Source organism: Podarcis pityusensis (genome assembly GCF_964106645.2).
Source record: "Podarcis pityusensis genome assembly, chromosome: 8".
Lineage (NCBI taxonomy): Eukaryota > Metazoa > Chordata > Lepidosauria > Squamata > Lacertidae > Podarcis > Podarcis pityusensis.
The window spans coordinates 88,037,289-88,062,498 of NC_138033.1; the positions used below are offsets into that span (position 1 = coordinate 88,037,289).

Here is a 25,210-nt window from a genome sequence, read left to right on the forward strand (position 1 = left end):
GGCAGGCAGCGGCTCTCAGCCCCGCGCGTCAGGGCCGCGGAGGACGTGCCAGGCAGCCCCTCCTCACAGCCCCGCCTCCACTGCTGCTGCTGCTGCAGCTGCTGGGCCATGTTGCATTTACCTCGCCTCTCTGCCCCCCTCCTCCTCCGGGCAAGCGGCGTGGTTTGGGCGGCAGGGCCAGCAGCAACTCGACTCAGATCGGCAGGTTAGGGGTTGGGGGGGGGCGCAAATTACTTGCCTTGCCCCGGGTTAGGGGGCGCAAATTACTTGCCTTGCCCCGGGTGCTGACAACTCACGCTACGCCGCTGCAGCTGGTGCAGAATTTGGGGCCCCGGTTGCTCACTGGGGCAAGACGGTTTGAACAGACAACACTGATCCAACTGCAGTGGCTGCCAATTAGTTTCTGAGCCCAATTCAAAGTGCTGTTTTTTGTCCCAATAAAGTGTTAAACAGCAGTACCTCAAGGGTCATATTTCCCCTATGAAGCTACCTGGACTCTGCAACCATCATCTGAGGCCCTCCTTCGTGCACCTCCTCCATGAGATCCAGAGAATTGCAACATGAGAGTGAGCCTTTCCTGGAGGCGCAAAAACATTTCTCTTCTCCCAGGCCTTTGGCAAATTAAACAATCTTTGGCCTTTTTAACTGTGGGTTTGGAGTTATTGTTTTTGTTTGTCATTATGTTATGTTTGTGTTTTTATACTGTAAAACACCCTGTGATCTTCAGATGAAGGGCGGTATAGAAATTTAATTAACAACAACAAATCATTGCTAATGCAGTAGTTGCAGCTTTTCTCCTTAAGTGCCCATCAAAAAGAAGCATCTTAACTAGCCACCGATATAGAGTTAGGCCCAGGAGAGCACACCAGGTATCTGATACTGAGGATGGGCCTCCAGGAGGGCCTCAGTTGCTGATCTTAGAGTAAGGGCAGGTTGATATGGAAGGGTTTTTTGCAGCAAATATAATGGAATTATTGGTCCTAGAAAGCTTGACTGGTTCCCTCACTTGTTCTTTCATCAAATGGTAAAGAGGGTTTTTTAAATTCAAGCTGTGGGTTAAACAGAGCCTAGGAGTTGCCGATCAGAAGGTCGGCGGTTCGAATCCCCACGATGGGGTGAGCTCCCGTTGCTCGGTCCCTGCTCCTGCCCACCTAGCAGTTTGAAAGCACGTCAAAGTGCAAGTAGATAAATAGGTACCGCTCGGGCGGGAAGGTAAACAGTGTTTCCGTGTGCTGCTCTGGTTCGCCAGAAGCGGCTTAGTCCTCCTGGCCACATGACCCGGAAGCTGTACGCCGGCTCCCTCGGCCTATAGAGCGAGATGAGCGCTGCAACCCCAGAGTCAGCCACGACTGGACCTAATGGTCAGGGGTCCCTTTCCCTTTACCTATTCGTTTGTTTTTTGTTTTTTTTTAAATAATTTTTTATTAAGGTTTTAAACAAAGAAAAAAGAAAAACAACACACACAAAAAACAATACAAAACTTAACAATAAAAACAAAACATAACAATTAAAAACAAACTCTCTTTTCCATATCCAATTTTAGATTACTTATTTTCTGGACTTCCTCATACCTCCTTTTTTTTTTATTCCAATCCACATTATTTGTCCAGCAATTTCTTTTCCACTTTTTTAATCCCAATCTTTAATTTAATAAAATGTTAAAATATATAACTTCAACTTTTTTTTAAACCTAATCCTTGCTCTTAATGTCATATAGCTTTAAATTTTTCCCTTTTATTATCAAATTTCCATTTCTTTAAACATCTTTAATCTTAATCTTTAATCTTAATCTATCCTTAACTTTAACCTGTACAGCTGGAAACCACTTATTTTCAGTCCTACATCACTCTAACATTCCTTAATTTTGCAGTGTTTCTGAAGATAGTCTTTGAATTTCTTCCAGTCTTCCTCCATCGACTCTTCTCCCTGGTCACGGATTCTGCCAGTCATTTCCGCCAATTCCATATAGTCCATCAATTTCATCTGCCATTCCTCCAGCGTGGGAAGTTCTTGTGTCTTCCAATACTTTGCGATGAGTATTCTTGCTGCTGTTGTTGCATACATAAAGAAAGTTCTATCCTTTTTTAACACCATTTGGCCCACTATGCCCAGGAGAAAGGCCTCTGGTTTCTTGGGGAAGGTATACTTAAATACCTTTTTTAATTCATTATATATCATTTCCCAGAAAGCCTTAATCTTTGGGCACGTCCACCAAAGGTGAAAAAATGTACCTTCAGTTTCTTTACATTTCCAACATTTGTTATCGGGCAAGTGATAGATTTTCGCAAGCTTGACTGGGGTTATGTACCACCTGTATATCATTTTCATAATATTCTCTCTTAAGGCATTACATGCCGTAAATTTCATACCTGTGGTCCATAACTGTTCCCAGTCAGCAAACATAATGTTATGTCCAACGTCCTGTGCCCATTTAATCATAGCCGATTTTACCGTTTCATCCTGAGTATTCCATTTCAGCAGCAAGTTATACATTCTTGACAAATTCTTAGTTTTGGGTTCTAACAATTCTGTTTCTAATTTGGATCTTTCCACCTGGAAACCAATTTTCCTGTCCAATCTAAATGCCTCCATTATCTGATAATAATGAAGCCACTCTCGCACTTTGTTTTTTAGTTTTTCAAAACTCTGCAATTTCAATCTATCTCCGTCTTGTTCCAAAATTTCCCAATATTTCGGCCATTTGACCTCCATATTAACCTTTTTCAAGGCTTTCGCTTCCATTGGTGACAGCCACCTTGGGATTTTATTTTCTAACAAATCCTTATATCTTAACCAAACATTAAATAGCGCTTTCCTGACAATGTGGTTTTTAAATGCTTTATGTGCTTTGACCTTATCATACCATAAATATGCATGCCATCCAAATACATTATTGAAACCTTCCAAGTCCAAAATGTCAGTGTTTTCAAGAAGTAGCCATTCTTTCAACCAGCAAAAGGCTGCTGATTCATAATAAAGTTTAAGGTCTGGCAGGGCAAATCCACCTCTTTCCTTTGCATCTGTTAGTATTTTAAATTTTATTCTAGGCTTCTTGCCCTGCCAGACAAATTTAGAAATATCTTTCTGCCACCTCTTGAAACAATCCATTTTGTCCACGATCTGCAAAGTTTGAAACAAGAACAACATTCTAGGCAATACATTCATTTTTATCGCAGCAATACGGCCTAGCAGTGAAAGCTTCAAATTTGACCAAATTTCTAAATCTTTTTTCACTTCTGACCAACATTTTTCATAATTATCTTTAAATAAAGTCCCATTTTTTGCTGTCATGTTAATCCCCAGGTATTTAACTTTCTTAACCACTGTTAAACCTGTCTCATTCTGAAACCTCTCTTTTTCAAACGGTGTTAAATTTTTCTCTAGAACCTTGGTTTTTGACTTGTTCAATTTAAATCCTGCAACCTGACCAAATTCGTTTGTTTTACCAAATAAATAATTTCCTACCTAATGTATTTGCTTTATTTGTTGAACCTTTCTTCATCTTATATTACTTTGATGTCATTTCATTGCATTTTCTAATGTTTTACTTGCAAGTTGTCCTGAATAGCAGTGAGCACATCGGATTTTGAGAGAGTGCTGTGGATGCCAGTCACAAAGTGGGTGCCAGGAGTTGAGTGCTGCATAACACCAAATGGCTGCCACATCTTAAAGAGCAGAGAAATTGGTGCACAAAATGTTGCAGGCATGCCCCTGCATCAGCCACCCTCACCAGTGAGAGAGAAAGGGAACTACACCTGCCACCATCCCACTTCACTTGCTCTGAAAGAGAAGCCCTGCGCACCTCCCCTTTGTTCAGAAGAGAAAGTGGGCATCCACTCCTGTCACCCACTGCAAAGTGGACATGTTTGGAGTGGTGAGAGTTCAGTATAACAAGAACTGAGCAGGAAGAGCAAAAGTCTTTCATACACTTTGGATTTGTGAGGGGATATTTACTGAGACCTTTCACAGGTGCTGTAAGAGATACTGGTAGGTACACTGCTGCCCACGGGCACCATGCTGGGGACCCTAAGAAGGCTGGCATATATAATCCTGAATTGCAGCAGTTATCTAACTGACATGGTGAGATTCTAGGTGTTTCCTCTTATATTCAGCCCAGGCATAGAGGGGAAATATATTTTAAAAAAGAAATACAAAAACAGTCAACAAGAGGGGCAGCCACAGCATGTTTGGAAACAGGCCAGAAATCCGCTGCGAGGCCAGGGAAGGCGCGCACACGCCACGCGGACACAGCGGCATCCGGGCCACGCAGGCATTTCTGCTGGAAGGAAGGGGGACACTGAGGCAGAGGCGGAAGCCCAAGGCCAGAGGCCGGGAGCGGAGCGCTGTGCTGGGACGCCCGGCTCCGTCAGAGGGAAGGGAGAGGAGAGGGAGGCTGGCTGGCTTCACTTCCTCGCACGGCATGTGGGGCTCAAGGAAAGACCCGTCTTTGGTGTGAGCCGAGGGGTGCCATGTTTCAAAAAGTAAAAACCTGGACCCCCCCACCCAAAAAAAAGTTGTTGTGGAGCTTTTTTAAGGAAGACCCCAACGTTGCTGAGCTCTTCTTCTTCTCTATACAAAAACGCCACAAAACACCGCGATTTGTCGATTGATTTGTCTAAGATCCCGGGCGTAAACCCCGCCCTTGACATCACTTTTTGTCCGGGAAAGTCCGGACGCACGGCAGCCCAATGTGAGCCTGTCAGAAATGAAGGCGTGTCAGGACTCGGGCTGTGATCTCCTCACACGTGTTGGACTCCCCTCCCGTCTGGGCTGCTGGGCAGTTTGTTTGGGAGAGCAGCTGGAGCTTCCCGGGAGGCAGGCCGCGCTCTGCTACGGCCGGGCTGACCACTCCCAAGGAACGGCCTCGGCCTTCAAGATGGCGCCTCCCGCCCGCCGCCTCTTCGGCCCGGCCATTCTCGCGAGGGCGCTGCTGCCCTGGGCCCGCCCACAGGGCGTCGCGACCAATGGGGGCTTTGTTTTATTTTTAACACCGGAACTAGGTGGGCGGGCGTCTTCTTAGGCGGCGAAGTGAAGGGCAGGAAGCGGAAGAGATCCTGTGGGGAGGCTGCCTCTCTGCGCCTCTCTCTCGCTCTGCTCTGAGGGTTGCCATGGCGTCAAGGTTACTGCGGGTGTGCGGGGCCCTGCGAGGCCTCAGCGCGGGCCGGAGTCCCCTGGGCCGGGGGCCGCTGCGCCTGACGGGGGCCGCCCGCTCCATGGGCGCCGGAGGTGAGCGGCGGGCGGAGGAGGCGCGGCGGGACTTTGCTGGGGTCTCTCGGCCGCGACTGCGACGGGGGCTGCGCGGAGGGCCCTGGTCTCCCCGGGGGTGGGGGGCGGGAAGATGCGAGGGAACGCGGGCCGCGTTGGAGGGACGTTTCAGGAGAGCAGAAACAGGGACGACCCTCACTCTTCTCCAGGGTCGCCTCCTGCCAAGGGACCCAGTGACTTTTACCTTGCCGTTTTATATTGCTTCCGTTTTCAGTTTCCTAAAACTAGAGAAAGAAAAGAAGAGAAAGTCCCAGGTCTCCGTTTTTAATTTTGGGGGGATTTGCCGGACTGCACAAAAACCTTAAACATGGCTCAGTCCAGAACGGAGATATTTCAAAACTAAAAATACCAATCTCTTCAGAACTTCATAGGCTTTAATATGATTTGGCACATAAAGTTAAGTTACAAAATTTATACTTTAAAAAATGATTTAAAAATCAATATGGTTAAAAATCCTCCCCCCCTCCAAATGTATTAATATTTCAAAGAGCTTCCTGCAAAATTTCAACTTGGGATCTCAAAACAGATATAGTGCCTTCTCTTATACTACTTTTAGGAAACAGAAACGGAAAGCAATTTAAAATGGTATGGTAAAAGTCATTGGATCACTTGACATGGACTGGACAAAGTGGTAAATGCCAGGGGCACAGATGCCAAGAGGCTCACTGGTAGTAAAACAAATATTTTGTGTCTTCCCTGAGATAGGGAAGACTCTTTCATCCCAACAGTTCACTGTTGTTCTGTATCCTAGGTATTCCCAGTGATGAAGAACAGGCTACAGGAATGGAGAGGAAAACCATGAAAGCTTTAGAGAAGGGGCTGGTGAGTAAAAACAAGCAAGGGAAATGACCTTTATTGATAAAACTGTGTTGTGATTGTGCTCCTTTAGTATAAATGGTAAAAAACTGGTAACTTCCCCCAGAACACTGGCACTTTTACAGTGGTACCTTGGTTTACGAACTTAATCCGTTCCGGAAGTCCATTCTTAAACCGAAGTGTTCTTTAACCAAAGCGTGCTTTCCCATAGCAGCGGGGGACTCAGTTTACAAATGGAACACACTCAACAGGAAGCGGAACATGTTCTGCTTACAAGGCAAAGGTCACAAACCAAAACACCTACTTCCGGGTTTGCAGCGTTCTTAATCCAAGTTGTTCATAAACTAAGCTGTTCTTAAACCAAGATACCATTGTAATTGGATCACTTAGAACACTTTAGACTTAAAAATGAATTTATTAGGTAGCAGCAACAGCCTGTTCCACTAAACATTTTCTCTTTTTATTCAGTATTCAGCTAAATGGAAATCAATTGAGTAGATCCCCCACAATAATTTACTGATGCTCGTTTTTAGTTTTTCCCCTTTTGTATCTGATTTTTTATTATTTTACTCTATTGTTTTACAATGTTGTAAACCACTGCAATATATTTTTATGATACAGCAGTATAGAACATTTTATAAATAAATAACATTCTGGTGCTTCCATCAAATGAGAGATGGAGACTGGTTTTTATCTGCTTCATAGTACAGTACTTGAACTGAATCTGAGAAACTGTCAGGTTTGCTGGGCTGGGTGTGGTTGAGTTCATATCTTGGCTTGGAAATCAGGTATTTTAGTGACAAAATTATACAAATAGAATAACTGGCTGGAGGGGGGGGATGTCTAGGGCATTCGGCTGCAAGCTGATTTGCTGCCACAAACCTCAGGGGTGGGAAAGGCAAATAGTCAGTTACTGGGAACATGTGCAGTAATTTTTTTTGGTTTCTAAAGTGGTCTTCAACTCTCCTGCTGCTTGTAGGATCCTTACAACATGCTACCACCCAAACGATACGCTGGAACAAAGGAAGACCCCAACATAGTCCCTTCAATTACAGACAAGAGGCTTGTGGGCTGCATTTGTAAGTCTCTCTTAAATACAGAAATAGCTTCTGGCTCAGTGCTGTTTGTTCACATCATTTCAAGGGAACTTTCTTGTGCAGTCACTTATCTGTATGTGAAATCACTGTTGCCTGGGGGGGGGGGAAGCATCTCATTTGTGTTGAACTTCCTTTGGGTAGGCGGGAAGAATATGGCTGAAGATGTGACATGTTTGAGTTGGAACATCTGCAAAATTTGTGAAGGCAAATTGTTGGCTTGCCTGCAGATGCAGCTGAACTCTTAGACATGATCAGTGTAACAAAACAAGCCTCATAAATGGCCTCTGCCTAAAGTAGTTTCTTTAATAGCTTGAGTGGCTATTAAATTCACTCTTGGTGATTTAGTTTATTAATCAACTTTTTCTTTGTGCTTGCTCTTTTATTGAATCAACTTGTATTGCCTAGATGCAACCCCCTGTCATCATTCCTATGTACATTTTGCCAATGTGTCTGCAGTATCTTGCCTAATCTACTTTATCCCATACATTGCAGGTGAAGAGGACAACAGCACTGTGATCTGGTTCTGGCTGCACAAGGGAAATCCCCAGCGCTGCCCCTCCTGTGGAGCCCATTACAAGTTGGTTGGCTACCAATTGCCCTGATTTGGCTTCAAAGCTTTGCTGAGCTCTCTCCATTTATGATTTCTGGATACAGGGCTGAGCTACGTAGCTGTTTATGTCACGATGTATCACATTCCTTGAAACCTAATAAAGTCTTTGACTCATTGTGTGAATGAATTCTCTCTTTATGGTCTAACCCAGCTGCTAAAACTAGCTGTGTGTGCCTTGGAGCTTTTTTTCTTTACTGTAGCTGCTCTTGTGCTGGAGCAGAAGAGGGTGGTGGTATTCCTCCCTCCTTTTTTTGAGTGAGGTACAGCTCTTCTGGGAGGAAAGTGGGTGTCACTTCTCTTGAAAGGGCAGCTGTACAAATCTACCAGCGACCTTAGTTCTTTTATCTCTAGATATGTGAGCTTTCTAATTTTTAGCATTCTAAAGCTGAACAGACACTGCTTACAACCAGTTTGATAGCACACTAATGCAAGTAGATATATAGGTACCACTGTGGCGGGAAATTAAACGACGTTTCCATGTGCTCTGGCTTGTCAGTGTCCCGTTGCACCAGAAGCGGTTTAGTCCTGCTGGCCACATGACCCAGAAAGCTGTCTATGGACAAACACTGGCTTCTTCGGCCTGCAAGCGAGATGAGCACCATGCCCCGTAGTTGCCTTTAACTGGACTTAAACATCCAGGGTTCCTTTACCTTTACTTTTACCTTACAGACCAATTTAGCCTAGCCTCCAGGAACCAGGAGGAGAAAATGTGCTAGCTAACTGATCCAAGGCTGGGAAGCAAGCAAAACTTGGTGGGAAAGTGACCCATGGCTTCAAGGGAACAGATTAGTTGGAAGAGTCATTGCTGATGCTGCTTGAAAGAGCAACTTAGGTTTGCGTGGGTAGATGGTTGCACTTTGGCATCCAGCAATATATCTTAAGCTCAAGCCATTTCCCCATCTCTCTTGCTTCAGAGAACATTCTCCAAAATTATGACATACTTAAGCAGTCCCTATGGAAGATTGAAAACATTCTTCATTAAGATTGGGTTCTTGGCCAAGCATGTGGAAACTTGCTGTTGGTCACATTAACAGTACAGGCCATCTCTGTCTTGTAGGGATTGTTCAAACCCTGGTCCTGCATCAAGATTCCTGCCGTATTCAGCTGGGCTGCTCCAGGAAGGCCACATTACCACCCCCACAAAAGAGAGGTTCCCATGGCTCATGCATGTCTCGGAGAAGCCCCTCTCCCATTACTTATGAAGAAATCTTAAGCTGTTAAGTAATCTTTCTAAAGCTCCATGAAAAGACAGGTTCCTTTCCTTCAAGCAACCCTCCCTCTTTGTGTCTTCATTAGAATTCTTCCAGAACCACAAAAGCAGAGGATGTATCTTGTCTAGCACAATTTTCCTCATTTGTTCCTAGTTTCCTTTTCCCAGTAAAGGGTTTTTAGGCATTTTTGCCCATGTGAACATCTCCGTCTGCCACAATATAATCTGTGCAGCTTGGTTTGAAACTGCATATAGCCTATCACAGCTGTAAGAGATTCTGGCTCCCCAGCATGTTTTCCACATACAGTAGCCTATGAAGCTGCTGACAAGCACGAACCCCTTTTAATAATAATTTATAATAATAATAATAATTTATTATTTGTACCCCGCCCATCTGGCTGCGTTTCCCCAGCCACTCTGGGCGGCTTCCACAGAAAACAAAAATACACTAAAATATCACACATTAAAAAGTTCCCTGAACAGGGCTGCCTTACGATGTCTTCTGAATGTTAGGTAGTTGTTTATCACTTTGACATCTGATGGGAGGGCGTTCCACAAGGCGGACGCCACTATCGAGAAGGCCCTCTGCCTGGTTCCCTGTAGCTTTGCTTCTCGCAATGAGGGAACTGCCAGAAGGCCCTCGGCGCTGGACCTCAGCGTCCGGGCAGAACGATGGGGGTGGAGACGCTCCTTCAGGTATACTGGACCGAGGCCATTTAGGGCTTTAAAGGTCAACACCAGCACTTTGAATTGTAGAATCATAGAATCACAGAGTTGGAAGAGACCACAAGAGCCATCGAGTCCAACCCCCTGCCAAGCAGGAAACACCATCAGAGCACTCCTGACATATGGTTGTCAAGCCTCTGCTTAAAGACCTCCAAAGAAGGAGGCTCCACCACACTCCTTGGCAGCAAATTCCACTGTCAAACAGCTCTTACTGTCAGGAAGTTCTTCCTAATGTTTAGGTGGAATCTTCTTTCTTGTAGTTTGGATCCATTGCTCCGTGTCCGCTTCTCTGGAGCAGCAACGTACTGGGAAACGTACTTTTAAGCAGTTTACACCAAAACACACCTTTCGTATGGCTTTTGTCTACACATATGGTTGTATTTTCACCTTGCTTTCTCTTCAGCAGTTCAAAGCAGCTTTTTACCTGTTTTGTGTGCAATGTCTACTGAAAAGGCAGAGGGATCAGTATCAGATATCTGTAGAGCCATTTTGTCCATTAGCCACCTATCTCTTGACCTCAGTCCTTGCTCTAACCCTTCACCTTTTCAAAAACATGCACTGGTAAATTTAGCCCGGTGTGTTCCTAGTGTATATTGGGGTCCACAGAAGTCTCCTGCCTGCCTTCTTGTATGCACTGGTCCCAATTAGTCACAGTGAAGACACCACACCACCTCTGAGCAATGACAGCAGTCTCAGACCCATGCAAAGCCACTGGCTGTTAATTTATAATTATTACTATAATGAATTTACAAAATAAAAATACAGGCAACTGTGTTATTGTACATTGCAGCCCGGGGGGGGTGTATAGTTTTTTGGAGGGTGGGGGGCTTTGCTCTTGCCTCCATTTGGTATAAGATCACGACAGGTCGGTAAGATGGAGAAGCCAATATACACACACTTGGAGGGGTGGAGCCATGGGCCCACCAGTCAACAGGGGGTCTCTTAAATTAATTCATTTCCTTTAAAAAAAAGTTTTTAACCCTTTCCAGTCCAAGGCTACAAAGAGCATCTATCTTTGCAATGCACCTGGAGTCAGCAGAAGGCAGCTGAGTAGCTTCCCATCATCTTAGCTCTTGTATATACTTTGGCTGCCACAGGACAGTCCTCCTCCCATGTTCTGCAATCCCACCCAGTGCGATTCTCTACATACCCAGCATGGCCTGGCAATTTTTAATGGAACAGCAGCAGAATCGGGACCTTAGGCCAAGCCTATGCACATCAGAGAGTCCGTGAACAAGGAGGCCCAGCCACCGTTTCCTACAGAGAGCAGAAGGATAAAAGGGGTGCAGGGAGAGGGGAGCACAGCCCAGCGAGAGGAGCAGGCACTCCCAAGAGGGGCAAGCTGGAGATGCAGGGCGCACCTGTAAGTGTGGTAGCTCAAAAGACAGACAGGTGAGAGTATTCCTCCTTATCTTCCCCCTGACTCGGACTCCAGCAGAGTGCTAGGCCTGGAGAAAGGATTTGCAGGCCCCTCCAACTGCGGTCATCCCATCCTGTCTTGTCCAATAGCCAGTTCGCAACATTCTCTTGCATTACATGAGCAGATCAACTCTCAAAAGGGGGAAGCACAGACAACCTTCCTCCTCCTCTGCCATCACAGATAGTCCCTTCGAAGCTGGCTAGGCCGCACTGCAGAAGCCACCAGGCCCAGAAGATGTCACGGCTGGACTCTTCTATCTCCTGCTGCCTCACAGACTTCTAACCGAAACTAACAGCATGCTGACCCTACTCCCCTGGGACTGGACAGGGCAGAGACGGTGGGGAGAGAACCCTGCCCTATTTCCCTTCCTATACCTCTTCCTCCAAGAGGTAACCAAGATCCTCTTTCTTACCAAATCTGGCAGTCCATGAGAGCGGGGCGGGTGGGTTGCACTGAGGCAAGAGTTCCTCAGCACTCCTTGAAACACCTTGGCACTGAGCCCTGAGTGAGGCCCTGCCAGGAGGACCTCTCCGAGAAGCAGGCTGCAGACTGCTTGGCAGACACGGCCACTCAAAAGGCAGGGGAACTTGAGGGGGACGAAAGCACCTCCTGGCCTACACCTTTCCTATGCTTTAGGCAGGCAATGCAGCTGCCCCAGGCAGTCACATCAACAAACTGATTTATTCCTTTTGGGGGGCATCTGAACGTTTGAGATTTCCGCAACCAACCGTGGAGCAGGCAGGCAGGTACCTTTCCCCAAGGGCAGGGCAGCCAGAGGCCGCACAACAGCTCCCTGCTCAGCTGACAGGCACAATGAGCACCAGGTCAAAGCAGCAGTGAGGCTCATGGAACAGATTAGAAAGTGGAATGGAGCTTGAGTTTCCTTCCTGGCTGGGGCCGCTGCCCTCCTCCACCACAGCCAAGGCCTCGAAATACAGCTGCACCTCCCTCCCAAGGGGGTGCGTGCTAGCAACATGCATCGGACAGGGCACTAAGACAGGAAAGCGTGAGGCCTGGGAAGAAGGCAGGAATTGGCCCCAGCCAGCAGGGATGCAGCAGCCCTGGACAAGTAAGGGTTAAGAGAAAAAAAGACACAACCTGGATGAGTCGCCCACAGGCACCAGCTGCCTTGCTGCTGCCCTGCCCCCCCGCCCCTGCCCTAGAATGTCTTCCGATGGATGGCCCGGCTCCCGTCCTCTTCATACTCCTTCTTGGACACCCACATCTTCTTGAACGTGTCCAGGGAGGCGAGAATAGAGCCACTGTGGGGGAAAGAGCACAGAATCAGCAGGCCTGGCCAAAGGAAGCAAGGCATGCAAACAGAGGAGAAATGAAGGGCCCGCCCACCAATGCAATTGCCGCACAGAGAATGCCCACCAGAGATGGTATAACCCTCGCTCCTGATCCAGGACATACGGCTCCACTGCCACTCACAACTTGGAGCCAGTTCATTTTCTGAAACTAACCCAAGCACAGGAGAACTTTCCAGATGGAAGAACAGGAGCTGCCTCACCCAACCCAAGTTCATGCTGCAGTATCAGGCTCCCTGTGCTGAGAAAAAGCCTCTACACCACAGCCCTCTGTTTCTGTGGAGGCCTCAGTGCACGAAGGACAACTTGACCAATTTTGTTAAGCCCAATAGGAGCACCTGATGCGAGGTGCCAGAGGGGTCAGGGGTTGTTTTTATCCCTCCCTGCAGAATGCTCTTACCCAATCCACGTAGAGTATAATCTCTCCTGAGGTGCAGAGATCTGCAAGGAAGAAAGCACAAATCAGAGACATAGCCTCCGGGGAACAAGGGTACATGCGCACACAGGAACTGCCCTTCTGAGCACCAGAGCCCAACCCCTCCTTCCACTGGAACATCACCTGCTAAGATGCAGGAAACACATTATTTCAAACATCTGGAGATCCTTGCCTTTGTAATAAGAGAATGCATCCTCCAGTACAGAGCTTAGCAACTTAAGAAAATTCAGACACTTTGTGTTTCCCTTTAAAGAGCGAGTTGTCAGCCTTCGTTATGGAGAGTGTATTGGAAACCAGATCACTCTGCTCCTCCTGCTCCTCCTCCACCCACCATGGTCACTGCACACAAACTGCCTTGGGGCCCGGAGTTCCTCCAAAGCCTCACCTTAATTTTGACATCCTTTGGAGCGAGTTTCTTCACCTCACTGAGCAGCCGGTCTCCAAAACCTGAGGAGTTGAGAGACAAGTGAGGAAGCTTAGAGTTCAAGGCGCTGTACCATAGAGGTCAAGTATCGACTACATTTCATGTTGGTACATCCCAAACATCAGTGCCTCATCGTTCCAATGCTAATCCCAAAAAGGACTGGACACAGTTCGCTTTTCAGCATCTCTTCACAGCAGAAATGTCCCCGTCCTTCCGCCCCTTCAGAGGCCAGGTGGTGGTGGTGGCAACTTTTGTTTCCCTGGCCAGGTTTGGCAGGAACAAACTCTTCTTGTCTAAAGCTCAAGTGAAGACCTTATTCTCTGAGGCTCTTTGTGAGTGATGGATGCAAACTGCTTTCGATGATTGCTTTCTGCTATTTTATGGCTCTTTTTTATTCTTTGTTCCACCTCCCATCCTTTAGAAACTGTTTTAATGCTTTGTTCTGATATTCTCATGAATCACTCTGAATGTGTTATATAAAAAGTGGAATAGGTATTGTATAAATAAAGTAAACACACTCAGAATCTGTAGAGAACAGGGCCTGGGGGAAGCCACAATTCTGATTCCCAAATATGACACTGAACTTGTTTCGTTAAAACAAAAAAGCCATTCACTCTCTGGCTTTCAGAAAGGGAAAAGAAAAACTAAGACAGTATTTGCCTAATACACAAAAGCCAGAGAAAGCCTGGATGGCGTTTCTGGTAATCACTTCCCTGCATCCCACAAAAAATATTAATATTGTAATAGGGACACTGCCCTCCGCTTGGGGCAATTACACACTTCTTGTCTTGCCTTAACATTGATTCACATGCAGTTAGATGAAATAGACTGTAGAATCCTGATCCAAGTTTGTCTGCATGTTTGCATTGTGTGCATATTCATTCCTATTCATGTACTAATATTTAGATATTTATCTAGTATCCCTGCACACTTTGGATATACTGTATACCCTGCCCCATTTAGCAGCTCGGGTGCCCATGAAGATCTACGAATCTCCAATTTAACTGCTGTGTTGGCAGATTCTGCTATAAGACAACTCACTCTGGGGAAGCGGGTGGGAAGCTTTTTGAGTCCCAGAAGTTATTCACAATTAGCCTCCATCCAAAGTTAACTGGGCTAATTTGGCCTCCACTGGAAACCTAATGTTCTACATATGCTCCTCCTCGCCACCACCTTTGGGTGTGTGGAACAGGACTCCTTTATCAATAGTGTTAAGTAATTGCTAGGGCTCCTCACAATACCAACACTATTCTTGATTTGTAGGAAACGCCAAATAAATTGGGGGTAGACCAGTAAAATTGTAGTTTTTAACACCCCTCCCTCTTCCAGGTTAACACATCTTCCTGAAGTCATCTTGCTTGAAGGGTTCCAAGATCCTGGTGCTTGATCGTCTGCTATGTACACCTGTTTTTCAGGGCAAAAATGGTCCTCCAGAGGACTGGGAAGTGCAGAGGGGACTTGGATATGTACTGACACAGGAAGAAGCAGAGACTCATCCCAAGAGTTACATGCTCAGCTGAAAGCAGGGCATGAGACTGGGTGTGCCAGAGGTTTTAACAGTGCAAGCTTTGAAGCTTTCACACAAAACAGGGCAGCAAGAGAGGGCACAGAGGAAGACTATTGTCAGAAACCCAGCCTCTTAATATCAGCACTTTGTCTCCTACACATATCAAGAGCTCACTGGAATGATACATGCTTTACATACACAAGGTCCCAAGTTCCATTCCTAGCATTCCTCAGCTAAAACAGATCTCATGCAGGATCTGACTGGCAATGGTTCTCCACAGTCTTAACCAGAGTTCATTCACAGGCTGAGAACGTTTCATTCAGGCCTCTCCCAATAAGAATAGACCATATGCAGCTAGTTGGACTATCTGACAATTCATGGTGTGAAGCAGCCTCCTCTTATAAGACAAACAAGCTCTCTACCTCTTCTGGGGAGCCCCCATACCTTTAAAAAGTGTAGATCCTCCAGACAGAACAATATTCCCAAATAATGTCCGCCGCAGGTCCATGTCAGATTTCTGAATAGCAAATGCTAGCACTTCATGGATCCCCTCGCTTTCATCTCCTATTAAGTCCGGCTGGAACAGCAGCTCAGGGGCTCGGAACCGGGATGGACCAACCTGCCAGGAAAGCCACAGTGCCAATCAAAGTAGGGCAAGGGGACAAATAAGCTCTACTTCAACCCACAACAGCTACAGCATTCAAAAGACAGTCTTTTTTGTCACTAGGGGGTTCTGCAGTTTGTGTCAACCACCTTCTTGTACACAGCATGAACGTTGCAAAACTTCTCCAGAAATAATTGCAAACACCTCTACTGCAAAATGCAATGTGAAGAAGCCCCAAACCTCAAGATTTCCTGCAAGACCCCTTTTCCAGTTCAAAAACTTACATCTAAAGTGCTTCCATCAGGCAGCGTGTACTGAACCTTCTCTGTCTCCAGGGCCTCATCCTTCTGAGGGTTGATGGACAAGTAACAAGCTCTCTGCAAGGAGGAAGGCAGCATGTGAGGCAGCTGGGTACTGGAAGCCACTTGCTAGAAGAACTCCTAGCAGCTCCACCCACCCAGGCCCACAGCGAGCTAACTGGACAGAGGGCCAGAATTCAAGCCTCCTCTCTGCAGATGCACTTTCGATCATGACATAGACCAGTTATCTTGCACAATCTCATACTACAACCCAATCCAGGATAGTTCACCCAAATTAGCGAACTATCCTGGTTTTCTTGCTCTCTGCAGACAACCACATTGTCTTATTTTATGGACAGCATGTAGCAAATTGCTTCAAGAACTTCCTAGCTCCCGCATTTGTCTTCCATGGCTACAGCTCTGAAAAGCTGTATACATATACCTGAGGATGGATACAGAATGTGTGAAAAATTGACTATAGGTGGTCGCACTGCTTAAGAAGCACACAGTTTTGACTCATTAAACTCAAGAGTTGCTTGCCTCTTCAGTATATGATGGAAATGTCAAAAAGAAACCCCTGGTTCATCAGAACTTTTCTCTTTTAAGATCACTGCGACCTCAGATGTAAACTGAAAATGCCCTAGTTTAAGAGCCAGACTTGGCAGCATCCAGCTGGGAAGACTGTCAGAGCACTGCTCAAAAATATCCTCTTTCTGATTTACAAGGCTCTTATGGAACATTCTCTGAATCAATCGGCCAGTTACTGCTCCAATTCTACAGAGGAGTGTTTAAAGAAAGGGGTCACCTGGAACTAGATTTTTAACAATTTAGAGGTCTAGTCCAGTGTGCTGCTCAGTAACCAAAAACACCTTATTTAAATCCTAGGACTGTCTCTTGGCAGGAGCAGGATATCCCCCCCCCCCATGGCAGGCATGTATCCATCTGCCCCAACCTCACCTCCTTTATTGTCTTCACGACTTCAAACTCAGCTGAGGTGTGGAAGTCATAGCCCTCTTTTCGTAGCAGCAGACGGAGGTAACGGGAGACGTCTCGCCCAGCAATGTCTACGCGCATGATCGAGTGAGGCATGGCAAAGCCCTCGTAGATGGGGACCGCATGTGTCACTCCATCCCCTGCGTCCAGCACCACCCCTGTAGTGCGGCCAGTGGCGTAGCTTAGAGAGAGAGAGAGAGCAGAGGGAAACAAGAAGGGTAATTAGTTCAGGACTTCTTCAAACAACTATGGCATGCGCTCTCACAAGATGCAGTAACGGCCACCAATTTGGATGGGTAGAAAAGGGAATTAGACAAATTCATGACGGACACGGCTATGAATGGCAACTAGCCATAACAGCTTTCTACTGCCACCGTCGGAGGCAGTATGCTGGGAACTACAAAATGACTAAATGAGCCTTTGGCCTGATCCAACAGACAGGCTTTTCCTATGTTCTTAGTCTGGCCATGGCATTCCAGAGCACAGGAAACAGATTAGGCTCAGAAGAGAAAAGTATCCAAAGTCTTCTGGTCATCACAGTGAAGCAATGCCAGAAGCAACCACCTCCCCAACCTTCCAGCAGGCTGGATACTCACAGGCTGAGGACAGCTTGCATGGAGATGAAAAGAGCTGGAACGTTGAAAGTCTCAAAGAAAACCTCGGCGGCCTTCTCTCGATTTTTGCTGGGGTTTAGTGGGGCTTCTGTCAGGAGAACTGGATGCTGGAAGGAAAGCAGGAAGTGACAGTCGTGGGGAAAACTGGCTGAATGCCCACACGCTATTCACTGGAGGAGGTCCACACACTCTTTTCTGGTAGCCTGCTCCAAGTTCTGCTAAGCTGCCCTCACAGAAGCCCCTTCAGGAAGTGATGCTCTGGTTTTACTACTAGAAGCCGTTGGCTCCTAAAATGATACACACATTAAAATGCTAAATGCAGCACATCCATTAAAACTGAGGGAACTGTTACATGTTCTGTTGACCTTTCTATCAAACCGCTCTTCTCCAGGAATAATTTGATCCACTGATGTTGCGGAATACAGTGTCCCTCCCTCCAAGTCTCCTCAACTTCCCAGCAGACCTGCATCACAACAGCCAGAAGTGTGGCTGCTGCCTTTCTTCAGGATTAGTAAAGAACCAGCACAAGGACCCAGAGGGTGAAGCGCCTTCATACCTGCCCACCCCAGAAGGAATTCAAGGTTTCCTTCTGAGAATCAACTTGCAGGGAACGACAAACATCTTTCCAGGGATAGGGTGAAGGTTTAATTATCTGTTAAGATATGCCTCTAGTTCTTTTCCCCTTGAGTTAAAGAGATTAAAAGTCCACAAGTTAAACACAGAAAATTAAGAAATGTCTCCTTGACAGGCACCAAAAAAACACCAGCCAGAAACTATTTTCCTAGGAAGGGTTAACAGTCATAGGCCTGGAAAAAACCAGGCATGCCCTGCCAAGCTCCGAGGGACCACCACATTGCTGATGCAGAAAGAAGCTGGACTTTGAATGCTCATCAAGCAGTCCTCCGTCCCCAACGTGAGCAAGACTGCCTCCTCAAGGCCTCCTGTGGCCGGAGAGGTTCGTACAGAAGAAGGTCCTCCTCAAGGCATGAAGGATCAGACTGTGAAGGTCACCCAATGGATCAGTAATAACACTCTCCAGGACTGACAGTAGAAGATAGTCACCTTCCAGCCACATCTATCCCAAGGCTGCCTTTTGCCTCAGAGATTGTGCAGGCTCACAGCTTACAGGTGAAAGGGATTTCCACCATGTTTCCCATGACCCTATTTTGGCAGGAGGAGAGTCTGAGAGCATCATCACTCATGTTTCCTTTTGGCACTTGACCAGGCTCCGAACTGGGAAGCAAGCAAGAGAATCACAAGCCAAAGCAGCAGTACTCAACTTACTATGAGGAGGGGGGATGTAGATTTCCTTAATGAAATCCACACCTCACCCCTGGACTGCCTGCATTGTAACTGTCTAAAACAGAAGCTAAGGGGAAGTGTCACATAAAGGTACAGCAAATGCAATTTCCCAGCCCCCCACCAAATACTAATATTCAAAGGCTGGCTAGAAGCATTGTTCTTGCAACCATTACCTCTTCTGAGAACGTCTGCAGCTGATCTTTGGAATAAACATACTGCCAGATCCTCTCCATGTCATTCCAGTCCCGGACAATGCCGTGTTCCATGGGATACCGGATAGATAACAATCCTCTATGCTCCTGCGCAAGGAAAGAGTAAGCAATGTGTTGGAGCAAGAGCATTTTGATCAGGAGTATAATGGCATGTCCCCGGTACTCAATGGCTTTGGGGTGCAGTATCACAACCCACAATGCTTCTGTGGGGGAGCCTGCCCCTTTGGGGATTTCTAGCTTGCTGGACTCAATGCCTTCTTTGACATACAGAGTGACACTCCCTCCGGTATCTCTTTCCTATAGAGTTTACATGTGGCGGTAACTGTGTCCTCCTGGTTCTCTGCACTCCACCAGGATGCCGTTATCCCCACTATATCAGTGCTGTCTGCTAAGACCTAGCACTCTGGTTTGCCCATCTTGGCCAGGAGTCTTCTAACCTTAGAGCTTGCACACATCTGGACAGGCTCTCTCTTCCAAGTCTCTTGCATTTTAACTGTGGTGCTTTGGTCTCTCTGAGCTGCCATCCTGTGCCCCTGCACTCACAGTGCCTTGCTCTATGCCACCCCATTTAAATTTTCATCAATTTTACGTTCTTCATCCTAAGGGAGATTTGTTCTGAGCCAGACCCTCCTCCGCTCCTGTCAGCCCCCCACCACACAATGCCAATCGGTTTTAAAACTGCTCTGCCACCTTTTTTCACTTTGGGCACAGCAGCCTGCTTCTATCCTGGCTCAAGTGGAGCCTGTCCCTTTTGTACAGGCCTGGCTTCCCTCACCATATTCCCCAACGCCCAACAAATCCAACTCCTCCTCTCGACCCCACTGACTCACCCACTCATTGAAACTACAAAGTTAGTCCTGCACATGGAACCAGTAGCATTTCAGAGAAAGCTACCTTAGAGGTCCCAGCCTCCAGCGACCTAAATTTGGCTTCCAGGATCTCATGACTACATTTCCCCATGTTCTTAATACCAACATGCGCCACTAGCTCCTCCCCAGCACTCTCTACTAGGCTATCTAGGCAATGTGCAACACCCACAACCTTTGCAGCAGGTAGGCATGTATATCCATCACACGCCCAATTATCTATGTTCTTAATGATCTTTCTACTTTAAGTGGGACTTTGTTAGCTACAACCCTACGGGATGACGGCTACAAAATGTTTCTGTCAAACGCAAAGGTAATACACACAAAATAGGGAGTCAACACCCCCCCCTCTCCCCCCAAACACACACAGAGGCAAGGTGGACTTTACCTCTGCTTTGGGTCCAATGAAAAGGTCTCCTTCCAGCGCCCCAGCCATAACCCGGACATGTTTTGGACGGCCCACACTGACAAGAAAAAAGAGACTGATTATCTGTCTACACTGCCAGGTTGAGTGTTATGAACCATGACAAGTGAATTTAAAACAAAACAAAAACAAAGCCTCACTAAGCACATATTGTCTTCAAAAACTACCACACTTTATTATTGATGAGGCAATCAATCAAATATCACAGCAACACTCACTAGTTTGGGAAGCAGTATTTGGGGATCTGATCTCCAGCAAAACCAGCCTTCACCACACCGGAACCCTGAAGAAAGAAGAAAAACCAGTTAAGAGAGAAAGGGAAAAGACTTTTCAGTGCAAGACAAAGTCTGAGAAACCGTTCCTAAAACTCATGAGGACTGACCAGCAGCCATTACTTCAAAACTTACACCATGAGCTCCGTTCCTCTTTTGGGTTTAAGTCACCTTTCAGCTTCTATTTAGTTCCTGAGTCACCACAGACTGAAAGATAACCTGCACATAACTTGCAAAGCACTTGAGGGATACAAATGCCTCACATAAGTCCTTTCCTTCCAACATTACCAATGGGAAGGACCATAACTCAGTGACTGACTCCATGCTTCACACAGCATGCTGAAGTCCCTGGAATCTCCAGTTACGCTAAAGGCGGGGGATGATCATGGCCTGAGAATCCAGAGAACATTACTAGTCAGAGATGACAGTTCTGGGATACGGGGTATGAGGTAGCATCCTATGTTTTTCATGAGTAGGGCTTAGTACCAAAATTCCTAGCCTGCTGGTAAAACCAAACCACTCTGTAAAACCAAGGCCAAGGCCCATACCAATTACAACCCCACGGGGGCATAGACTGTGGCCGCCCACAGCTTCCTCCAAGCCAAATTAAAGGCAATTAAAAGAGGAAGGGCTGCAGACAAGATTAAGAGATCTCAGATCAGAGGTCTGCCTCCAAAACCCTGGAAAGCTGAGTTTAAGACCCTGATTAGATGGCCCTCTGGCCCCACTCCCAAAGGGTCAAAATCACTGCTTCATCTCAGAAATGTGGAAGCCAAGGCAGAGGGAGTGCAGGGAAATAACTTCCCATGGCGCAAGAATCCAAACCAAGAATAGAAGTTGAGCCTGATTTTCTTTCAGTCACAAGATCTGTCTCTTAGTTCTCCAGGCCAATGACAAAGATTCCCAATGGCTGTGTAGAAAGGCAGCCAGTCCCCCCACCCCGGCCTAGTGACAAGGCCCACGATTCAACACCTTCTATGAATGAAAAGAGAACAAGTACCCCCCAAAAGTGAATAGTGGTCAGTGAAAAACCCTACTGTGCCCATCCTGGAGGATCATGTAGCAGCTCAGCTGACTAGTCTTGCCAGCCTCCAAAAGCAGCTATGAGGCTGGGCTGCTCTCATTCCTGTTCCTAATTATTTCTTCGCAGCATGAATAAGCAACTCTCTTTCACAGACACACCCCAGCAATGGGCATAAACAGGCCAAAGACCTTTACACGGAAAACAGTCCGAAGACAAGAGCTATCGGAAGACAAGAGCCATCAGCAAAGTCACTTTCCTAGAAAATCCAATGCCAGACACTTCTTCTGTGTTCCTCTTCTTGTACTTGCCCTCTTCTTGTACTTGTACTTTTATCCGAAAGGAACATGGGGAGCCTGGAAACATTGCAGACAGGGAATTCTCCAGGCACCTTTCCATTCCCAAGACTATGAACGCTCCTACAAGTTATATCTTCAACAAACATACCCCCAAACAGCTAAAAATAGTTTTTAAAAGAGTACAGAAAACAAGTTTAAAAGCAATAAATACAAAATTAATACTGAAGGCAGAGAGCTTTTTGTCTACCTGGAAAACTTTTCAAAACAAAAATGTCTTCCATTGTTTCTGGAAAGTACAGCTAGTGAGCACATGTCATCTCAAAGCTGAAGAATGGACTCCAGATGGCAGTACTTTGGAAAATCCAGAGTTTGGTCTGTATTTATAAGGATTCTTTCAGGCAAAATTTGCCTTTATAGTGTTGGAAACCATCGCTAGACAGCCATCAGACAAAAAAGAGGACGTCCACAGTTTTGCTACCGCATTACATCGCATCTCCACCTCTGACAAGATTCAATACCTACACAATTTTTCTCCATACATGACATGTGGAAAATTTTCTGTGAAAACAAATCCAAACTGGAAAATTTTCTGAAAATATTTCCAATCTTTATTTTTCTGGGGTACATTTTCCATTCATAAGGTCTTTAGCAATAATGATAACTGCAAATATAATCATCATCATCATCCACCCATCTGACTGAGTTGCTCCAGCCACTCTGGGCGGCTTTCAACAAAACATAAAACACAGTAAAACATCGAACATTTAAAAATTCCCTATACAGGGCTGCCTGCAGATGTCTTCTAAAAGTCATATAATTGTTTATTTCTTTGACATCTGATGGGGGGGGCATTCCACAAGGAGGGGGCCACTACTGAGAAGCCCTTCTGGCTGGTTCCCTTTACTTCTCGCAGTGAGGAGCATCTCAACCAGGGTCACTGAAAGTGGTTGATATTGAGCCCTCTAGGAACAATGGGGCTATGCAGGGTTTGAATAAAGACATTGGGTCTGGAATGACCCTGGGGTGGAAAAGAAGTTTATGAGCTATGGTGCAAAAAAATCAGAAATTCAGAGTCTCAGAAATAAAGAGCATGGTATGGTATACAAGGTATGGTATCATTATTTTTTGCACTTGTTTTCCTTCTTTATTTTTTACATATTATGATTCCTACAAACGGTGAATGCAAGAGTAGTAAGTGACAATATAGTTAAGCCTTTAAGTAAGCTGGCTGAGGTGACCTACCTAAGTGGCAGATTTTCAGCTGCCGTTTATATTGTGGGATGTGACATCCGATGCTGCTCAAACAATGGGGCTTCACCTTCTTCTCCTCTCCACTTGTCTCCCATGTGCCCTCAAAATCTGCTCTGGATGGCTACAGCAGTGTTTGGAGGGTTGAGGAGGTGGGAAAAGGATAAATTCCCACTGCATGAGTGGAAGTCCACTCCCACAATGTTGGGTTCCACCCACTATATTCTTACAAATTGTTGGTGCTGACCTTTAAAGCCCTAAATAGCCTCGGTCCTGTATACCTGAAGGAGCATCTCCACCCCTATCATTCTGCCCGGACACTGAGGTCTAGCACTGAGGGCCTTCTGGCGGTTCTTTCATTGCGAGAAATGAAGTTACAGAGAACCAGGCAGAGGGCCTTCTTGGTAGTTGCGTCCGCCCTGTGGAACACCCTCCCATTGGATGTCAAGGAAATAAACAACTATCTGACTTTTAGAAGACATCCGAAGGCAGTTCTGCTTAGGGAAAAATTTTATGTCTAATGTTTTACGATTTTTTTATGTGCTGTAAGCTGCCAAGAGTGGCTGAGGAAACCTAGCCAGATGGGTGGGGTATAAATAATAAAATTATTATTACTACTACTACAAAGCTGTATGCCGGCTCCCTTGGCCAATAAAGCAAGATGAGCGCCGCAACCCCGGAGTTGATTGTGACTGGACCTAATGGTCAGGGGTCCCTTTACCTTACTACTACTACTGCTACTACTAATATGGAGAGGAAAGATGCTGCTAAGAATGCCAAGCGCTAAGAATGCAAAGTTACTTTTAGTCCTAATCACCAAAAGCTAGTATCAACAACAAAGTTATTACACAACTTAATAACTAAGCATGATAACTTCTTAATAGAATGTGCTGTACAACAGCAATAACGGCAACAATAGCACTATGAGGAATGGTTTAGTAATGATTGTTAATACAATTCAGACTTAAGTATTATTTTGTAAAACAAACAAAAGTGCCATGACAATCCTCCAGATTCAATTCCCACAGCAGATATTGGAGTTCCAGTTGTGAAGACAAAAATCCTAGATCCTTCTTAGTCCAATTCTCTCTCTCCAGACTTTCAGGCAGAGACCCTTTCCAATCATTTGCTAACTTGATCCTTTTAACAGGAATTCAAACCTGGTTTTAAAGAATGCATGTAAAGCAAGGGGTTTCCCAACACTATAAATGCAATTTACTGTTTTAATGATTTTATGTGTCTTGCTTTGCAATCCTTACTTTGAAAACATCTAAAACAAAAAATAAATATGTTACATGACCATGATGGCTATATGCCATTTTCAGGATCTGAGTCCCCTAAACTCTTCAGCACTGGAGAACAGGAGAGCTAGTCCCTACATGACTTGCTTGTTGGCTTGAATAGAAAAGCCAGGGGCAGCCAAAAAGGCGGCTCCCTCAGACATTGCTGACTACACCTCCTGTCAGCCCTTACCCGCAAATGGTCTGGCCTGATGGGAGTTGCAGTCCCACAACATCCCCTTCCCCCCCCCTTCCCCCGCCCTGGGCCTGATCCAGCAGATGCTGCTGCTGCTGCTCTTAAGTCTGGCAGCGGGAGGGAAGCGGGGCCACGATCCTCCCGAGCGGGAGACGTCCTCGGCGATACTCTCTTCGGGCAGCAGCAACAAGGCCCCCCGCCCCGCCCCGCCACGGGCTGCGAGCAGCGCCTTTTCTTTTTCACGGGGCCCGATGGCCCGCTGCTTCTCCGAGGCCGAGGGGGGTTCCGGCCCGCGCTGGCCTTTCTGAAGCCGGGCTCGTCCAGCCGACTCGAGGGAGCAGGGCGCCTGGGCCTCGCCGGGATCGGGGCCGGGCGGGGCGCGCCCGCCAGCGCAGGCCTCACCCGGACCCGGCTCCTCCGCCGCCGCCCGCGCTCCCGGCCCCGCCGCCCGCCCCGCTTACGTTGTCAATCACCACGGGCTGGTTGGCGATGATATCGTAGGACTCCATGGCCGGGGCCGCCGCCGCGGGGCCAAGCCGGGCCCAGGACTCCGCGATGCGCCGCCGCCGCCGCCGCCGCTGCCGTGGCCCGGGAACCACCACCCAGTGCGGCGCAACCCAGCCCGCTGCCCGCGTCCGCCGCGGAGGGAGGCGGGACCAAGCGTCGCTTCACGCTCCCTCGCCCAATCGGAACCCCCGACAGCCGCCAACAAGCCGGAGATGCGCCTGCCCGGGTGCGGCTCCGGCCTTGACAGCTGCC

The 25,210-nt window shown here is 46.8% G+C and overlaps 2 protein-coding genes across 4 annotated transcripts; one reads left to right on the forward strand and one right to left on the reverse strand.

Annotated features, from left to right (window-relative positions):
• Positions 1 to 5,008: 5,008 nt before the first annotated feature.
• Positions 5,009 to 7,911, forward strand: COX5B (cytochrome c oxidase subunit 5B). Of its 2 annotated transcripts, none has more exons than XM_081018195.1 (4): positions 5,009 to 5,226; positions 6,017 to 6,087; positions 7,033 to 7,160; positions 7,671 to 7,911. In XM_081018195.1, the coding sequence occupies exons 1-4, from the start codon at positions 5,109 to 5,111 to the stop codon at positions 7,672 to 7,674; spliced, it is 321 nt and encodes a 106-aa protein (XP_080874321.1). In that variant the 5' UTR covers positions 5,009 to 5,108; the 3' UTR covers positions 7,675 to 7,911. The 2 variants fall into 2 exon arrangements, with proteins under 2 accessions (XP_080874321.1, XP_080874320.1); XM_081018194.1 differs by having other exon boundaries at positions 5,012 to 5,226; positions 7,061 to 7,160.
• A 2,516-nt stretch (positions 7,912 to 10,427) lies between these two features.
• On the reverse strand, positions 10,428 to 25,067 carry ACTR1B (actin related protein 1B). Of its 2 annotated transcripts, none has more exons than XM_081018175.1 (11): positions 24,913 to 25,067; positions 20,354 to 20,418; positions 20,100 to 20,175; positions 18,807 to 18,932; positions 17,314 to 17,438; positions 16,682 to 16,898; positions 15,710 to 15,802; positions 15,266 to 15,440; positions 13,276 to 13,337; positions 12,855 to 12,895; positions 10,428 to 12,406 (listed from the first exon to the last, which is right to left on the reverse strand). In XM_081018175.1, exons 1-11 carry the CDS (start codon positions 24,958 to 24,960, stop codon positions 12,304 to 12,306), a joined length of 1,131 nt encoding a protein of 376 aa, XP_080874301.1. In that variant the 5' UTR covers positions 24,961 to 25,067; the 3' UTR covers positions 10,428 to 12,303. The 2 variants fall into 2 exon arrangements, with proteins under 2 accessions (XP_080874301.1, XP_080874300.1); XM_081018174.1 differs by lacking the exon at positions 24,913 to 25,067 and adding an exon at positions 21,445 to 21,468.
• Positions 25,068 to 25,210: the final 143 nt, after the last annotated feature.